The 7,127-nt window shown below is 43.6% G+C and overlaps 1 protein-coding gene across 1 annotated transcript; it reads left to right on the top strand.

Annotated features, from left to right (window-relative positions):
* Positions 1–5,817: 5,817 nt before the first annotated feature.
* LOC134204522 (uncharacterized) lies at positions 5,818–6,786 on the top strand. Its single transcript, XM_062679335.1, has one exon. The coding sequence runs from the start codon at positions 5,818–5,820 to the stop codon at positions 6,784–6,786; it is 969 nt and encodes a 322-aa protein (XP_062535319.1).
* Positions 6,787–7,127: the final 341 nt, after the last annotated feature.

Below are 7,127 nucleotides of genomic sequence, written 5' to 3'. Positions count from 1 at the left end.
AAATTTATCAAACTTGTATACAAGTGCGAAAAAACGGAATCGGATAGGCAGCCCCCACAGAAAAAATGGTGATCCTCGCTGTTCGCGCCGAATCGACTGCTCCGGAATAAACATAACAAACCTGCAGCAACCATAGTTACGACACTAGCAACACAAATTGCCATGGATACCGAAGATAAATAACGTAACCGACCACAAACAGCGACACCTAATAATTGCCAACTACGATTTTATAGAACATTCTAGAATTAATTTATAAATTTAAAAATTTATAAATTAAAGTATAAATAGCGCTAGGTAATTCCATTCTTATTCAGTATTTTTCGAACCGGCGAACTGTGAAGATTAAGTGAATAAACTTGAGCTGGCTAAAGCTCCGCAAAACAAAAACCTGTATTCTTCTAAGGGTCTTGGAAAACCAAACCGCAGTTGACAAAAACCCGCTTGGGGCAATCCTGTCCCCAACAAATGGTCCTTCGAACCCGATTCCACCAGCGCAACCGAATACGCCATGGCGGAAATTTCCAAAAGTGAAGTTTAGAGCGTCTCACGTGGCTCAAACAACGTGTAAAAGTAAAATCAAGTGGAATCAGAGCGTCTCACGTGGCTCCGACAACGTGAGTAAGAAATGCCTCCAAAAATGCAACGCACACCGAAGAAAACCAGTCCGATGAAGAACGAGGAAGATTTCAAAACATATCTGGTTCACCAGCGCGACAAAATCCAGACCAGAGTAAATTTGATAAGCCGATCACTGGAGGAAGCCGTCGACGACCCAAGAAGAATCAGTGCATCCTTGTTGAAGGTGTATGCAAAGAAGCTTGAAATGCACTATAATGAATTTCTCGCAGCTCATCAAGCAATCGTTGCCGTTACCCCTGCAGCACAAATTGAGGAAGAAGATGAAGTTTTGGATATTTTCGACGCTCTTCACACCGACACTCTCGCTGTACTTGAGGATCTCACCGAGAAGCTATCTCCATCTGGTTCCGGAGGAGCGAATCCGTCTGTTATCGTTCAGCAACAACCATTAAGAGCTCCAGTTCCTTCATTTGACGGAAAAGCGGAAAATTGGCCGAAATTTCGGACAATGTTTGAGGATATTGTTGGCCGTAGCCGTTATTCTGATGCAGTCAAGCTTCATCATCTGGACAAAGCATTAATCGGTGACGCCGCCGGGTGGATCACGGCAAAGATGATTGTTGAAAATAACTACCAGCAAACATGGAAACAGCTGAGCGACCAATACGAGAATCCCAGAGTATTCGTCGATACTCATCTCGAAGGGCTGCTTGAGATGAAATCGATGACCAAACGCAGCCATAAGGACTTACTCGAACTTGTGAAGACATTCAACCGTCATGTTGGCGATCTCGAGTACCAGGGACTAGTAGTTGATGAACTTGCTGGTCTCATACTTACGAAGATCCTTACTTTGCGATTGGATGACCAAACACTCCAACTGTGAGAAAGGACCCAGCAGCACGCCAAGCTACCCAAATTTGAAGATACGATGCAGTTTCTACGGGCCCTCCTTAGCCGTGCGGTAAGACGCGCGGCTACAAGACCATGCTGAGGGTGGCTGGGTTCGATTCCCGGTGCCGGTCTAGGCAATTTTCGGATTGGAAATTGTCTCGACTTCCCTGGGCATAAAAGTATCATCGTGTTAGCCTCATGATATACGAATGCAAAAATGGTAACCTGGCTTAGAAACCTCGCAGTTAATAACTGTGGAAGTGCTTAATGAACACTAAGCTGCGAGGCGGCTCTGTCCCAGTGTGGGGAAGTAATGCCAATAAGAAGAAGAAGAAGAAGATGCAGTTTCTACGAAGCGAATGCCAGGTTTTGGAACGATTTCAAAATAGGCACCATATACCCTTGAAGGAACGACACAACGACACAAACCACACGCTGCAACCACTGTGACCATCACCAGTTCCTGTCAATTCTGTAGTGAAATCCATCGCCACTTCGAATGCCCGGAATTCAACAAATTGACACCAGCTGAACGGAGGGAGGAAGACACCAAGTTGAAAATCTGCTTTAACTGTCATCGCCCAGATCATCGATCCCCTAACTGCTCATCAAAAAAGACGTGCTCCCGCTGCCAAAGGAGGCATCATACACTATTGCATGAAGAACGAACTTCATCGACATCGAAGGAGCGAGCCGCTTTTGAAGAAGAAGCCATCCAAGCCTAAATCCCGCAACAAGTTTCCGATGCTGTTGTGTCGTGCAGTCAATCCCAGGCTGCCAAAACCGTGATGCTTATGACTGCCGTGGTGCACATCAAGGACCCTCGAGGATGGACAGTTCCCTGTCGTGTGCTGTTGGACAGCGGGTCCCAAGTAAACTTCCTTTGTAAGGCAATGGCCGATCGTTTGGCAAATAAAAGACTACAGGCACACATACCCATCGCTGGAATTGGTGGAGTCAAAACCTACGCCAAGGAAAAGCTAATAGTGGAAGTTGAGTCTCGGTATTCCGATTTCTCTACCAACATCGAATGCCTCGTAGTTCCTAAAATAACGGGAACTATTCCTGCAGCGAAAATCGACATTTCTGCATGGCCAATTAATATCGATCTACCTTTGGCAGACCCTAAATTCAATATTCCTTCTCAAATTGATATGTTGATTGGAGTTTCCCATTTCTTGCGGTTGCTGAAATCTGGACGTCTTCAATTGAATTATACGTTACCCGAACTTCAAGAAACCCATTTTGGATGGGTGATTGCCGGAGACATCGACGAAGTTGAGAAGCTGAGAAACCAGCAATGCCTAGAACAGTGGATCCTGTTTCCGACATTCTTCGTCAATTCTGGGAAATAGAGGAAATATCAGAGTCAATAAAACCAGTGTCCGATCAAGATGAATGTGAGAAAATGTTCCAGTTGACTCATCGTCGAGATGAATCAGGCAGATATATAGTAAGTCTTCCATTTAATAAGTCGGTGAATCAACTTGGGAACAACCGAAATTTGGCGATGCGTAGATTTCTTTCGTTGGAGAGAAGATTCAAGAAAAATCCGGAACTAAAGAAGCAATATTGTCAATTCATCGATGAGTATAAAGAAATGAGGCACTGCCACGATGTAAACGTATCCGATACTACCAACCAAGGCGTTTACTACTTGCCCCATCAAGCCGTTCTCCGTCCATCAAGTTCTACAACCAAAATCCGAGTAGTTTTTGATGCGTCAGCAAAGGCAGCTCCCGCTGAAAAGCCGTTGAATGACGTTCTACGAGTCGGAGCAACACTACAAAGTGATATATTCAGCATCTTATTACGGTTCCGCAAACATCAGGTCGTATTCACTGCTGACATCTCGAAAATGTATCGGCAGCCCAAGCAGCACAAATTGTTTCACTTCTAAAAATTTTACTGTGTTGCAACTATTCGGAAAGAAGCAATCTTTCGGTATGTGCCATCAAATATAACTATCTTACAAGCTAAAAAGCGCAAGAGGTGGAGCCTACGGAAACATCCTTCGATTGCAGTAAAATTGCAATAATGTTGCAAAATACTACAGCGGAAAAAATAAAATAAAAATATAAAACTGGATTAGATTTATGGATCGTGTGATTGATAGTCCTTTACTCTACCACAGCACCATTCAACACTTCGAAGGGACGTTGACTCGCAATAAAAACTATACGATTATGAAGTTTTGTACTCAGATTTCGTGTGACTTGGTTGCACCATCACAGGAAAAAAATGTGAGTTGTCAAAACGTTGAACGATGGCAAATTAAACAGGAAGACAAATTCAACTTATCTGCAACTTAATTTAAACAAACAATTAAATTTTGAAAGACGCATTGAAGTTACATGGTGAAACATATGCAACTTAATGATTTTCTTTCGTGTTTTCAACATGAAGTGCAGTATTCTTTGGTTGTTTGTTTCCAAATGTCAAACATGTGCTGCATTGCAATTTTAATGAAACATTGATCACAATTCGAACGTTTTTGACATCTTGATGCAACTTTTTCGTGCTTTGATGTTTTTCCAATGCCTTTAATGAAACTGAATAGAAACAAATTGCTTTTAGGAAGATGTTGCGTGTGCTACTTGGGAGATACGGATTGAACCGGAGCACGCACGCTTCCAACGAATTTTCTGGAGAACAAATCCGGAAGAGTCTCTCGTGTCCTGGAACTCACAACAGTAACCTATGGGACAGCTGCCGCCCCATATTTGGCGACTAGATGTCTATTCCAACTCTGTGATGATGAAGGCAGTTCGTTCCCGCTTGCAGCTCGTATAATTCGAGTGGACTGTTACATCGACGACGTAATTTCTGGTGCAGATACCGTGGAAGAAACCGTAGAAAGTCAGAGACAAATACAACAGTTGTTTGCAAGAGGTGGATTCCCCGTCCACAAATGGAGCTCCAACACCTCGGAAGTTTTGAATTCGATTCCGGAAGCCGAACGTGAAAGGTTAGTGCATCTAGACAACACCACCACGAATGTAATGAAGACACTCGGTCTGATCTGGTGCCCGCAACAAGACCAATTCCTATTTAAAGTCAACCATCCCAATCAAGAAGCAAACCAACTCACAAAACGATTAGTACTCTCTGAAATCGGTAAGCTATTCGATCCATTAGGTCTCGTAACTCCGGTTACTGTCATAGCCAAGGCCGGAAGGCCGGATTATCGTGGGATGATCTGCTGGAAGGAGAACTGTACCAATCCTGGCAACAGTTTCGCGAAGCTTTGATCCAGATAAACAAAGTCAAGATTCCTCGATGCACAATACCATATGGTGTCACCGCCATAGAAATCCATGGTTTCTCCGATGCATCCCTAGTTGCATATGGAGCAGTCATCTATCTTCGCTGTATTTTGCCGAATGATACGATCACAGTCAACATGCTCTGCAGCAAATCCAAAGTATCCCCGATTGCAGAAATGAGTATTCCGCGTAAGGAGTTGCTTGGTGCCCGGTTATTATCTCATCTGCTGGTTAAAGTACTGAACTGTCTCCAACTGCAAATATCCAACGTTAATTTATGGTGTGATAGTCAGGTAGTGCTTGCTTGGTTGAAAAAGCCGTTATCATCTCTAGAAGTATTTGTGCGCAACCGAGTGACAGAAGTTTTGAAGAAAACCGGGATGTGCACATGGAACTACGTCAAGTCGAAGGAAAATCCAGCCGATCTAATATCCAGAGGCCAAACCCCACTCATCTTGAGCAGCAATGAGCTCTGGTGGAAGGGTCCATCATTTCTAAGTAAAGCAAAGTACCAGCCAGAACTTCCGGATGACATTCCTGATGAGGAACTTCCGGAAATGAGAAAAGCTGATATGATCGTCATCCCAGCCATCAAAGCAGAAACGTTAACTGTGTTTTCCAAGTTCAGCTCTTTTAGAAAGCTTCAGCGAGTGATTGCATTAGTCATGCGATTCATCAGTAACTGTCGACAAAAATCTAGCAACAATCGAATTCTGGAACAACATTCTACAATTCAAGAACTCCGATTAGCTCTCCATGTTATTATCAAGGTAATTCAGCATGAAGTTTTGGGTGATGAAATACATCGTGTAATATCAAATGAACCGTGTAAGAAGATCGCCGCTTTAAGCCCAATCTACGAAGATGGAGTACTGCGCGTAGGAGGAAGACTTCAAAACTCATGGCTATCCAAATCATTCGGACATACCACGAAGAAAATCTGCACGTCGGTCCGACAGCTCTGTTGGCACTACTTCGTTCTCGTTACTGGTTGCTGGACGGGAGGTCGTCAATAAGAAAAGTTACCAGAAGCTGCATTACTTGCTTTCGAACGAAACCTAAAGGATCCAGCCAGATGATAGGAGTTCTTCCATCTTGCCGAGTGACACCTGCTGAACCATTTTTGAGGACTGGCATTGATTATGCTGGACCAGTGATTGTACAAGTAGGACGGCACAAACCGAAGCTAGTCAAAGCGTATATTGCAGTATTTGTCTGCATGTCAACCAAAGCAGTCCATTTGGAATTAGTTTCGGATATTTCGACCGCTGCTTTCCTAGCCGCTCTACAGCGCTTCGTGAGTAGAAGGGGCCTTTGTCAGCAGATATACACTGACAACGGTTCCAACTTTGAGGGGGCAAAATCAGAACTACACGAGCTTTATCTTCTATTTCAAAACCGCAAGGCAATTGATGAAATAGTAGCTTTCTGCCAACCAAAAGAGATCTCCTGGAATTTCATCCCGCCCGAAGCTCCAAATTTCGGGGGCCTGTGGGAAAGCGCCGTGAAATCAGCTAAGTATCACCTGAAGAGGACATTGAAGACCGCTCATCTTTCTTTTGAGGAATACGCTACCGTGCTCAGCCAAGTGGAAGCAGTAATGAACTCTCGACCTTTAGGCTTAACATCGGATCCGGAAGCGGCAATTCTAACGCCTGCCCATTTTTTGATTGGTCGTCCATTGACCACTACTCCCGAACCATGCTACAACGAACTACCAATGAATCGCTTGTCAAGGTGGCAATATCTTCAGCAAATCCGCGATCAATTCTGGAAAAAGTGGAGCCGGGATTACTTGCAGAATCTGCAACCGAGAGGTAAAAATTGTCAAGCACAGCAAAACATACGTCCTGGTATGATTGTGTTGATCGAACAAAAAGACATTCCACCGCAGTGTTGGAAGATAGGTAAAATCGTCCAGGTCTATCCAGGTCACGACAAGTTGGTACGAGTAGCAGATGTAAGCATTGGAAACTCTATCTACAGACGAGCTATATCAAAATTGTCCATCCTGCCAATTGAAGATAACAATGTTGATATCTAAGACTCTTATATACTTCCCAGCCCGGGGGACTATGTTCGCGTCGAATCGACTGCTCCGGAATAAACATAACAAACCTGCAGCAACCATAGTTACGACACTAGCAACACAAATTGCCATGGATACCGAAGATAAATAACGTAACCGACCACAAACAGCGACACCTAATAATTGCCAACTACGATTTTATAGAACATTCTAGAATTAATTTATTAAGTATAAATAGCGCTAGGGAATTCCATTCTTATTCAGTATTTTTCGAACCGGCGAACTGTGAAGATTAAGTGAATAAACTTGAGCTGGCTAAAGCTCTGCAAAACAAAAACCTGTATTCTTCTAAGGGT

The sequence above is a fragment of the Armigeres subalbatus genome, unplaced genomic scaffold (genome assembly GCF_024139115.2).
Source record: "Armigeres subalbatus isolate Guangzhou_Male unplaced genomic scaffold, GZ_Asu_2 Contig636, whole genome shotgun sequence".
In the NCBI taxonomy this organism is placed as follows: domain Eukaryota; kingdom Metazoa; phylum Arthropoda; class Insecta; order Diptera; family Culicidae; genus Armigeres; species Armigeres subalbatus.
Note: the sequence above shows the minus strand (reverse complement) of the source record. Positions and strands in the feature narration are given on the sequence as shown.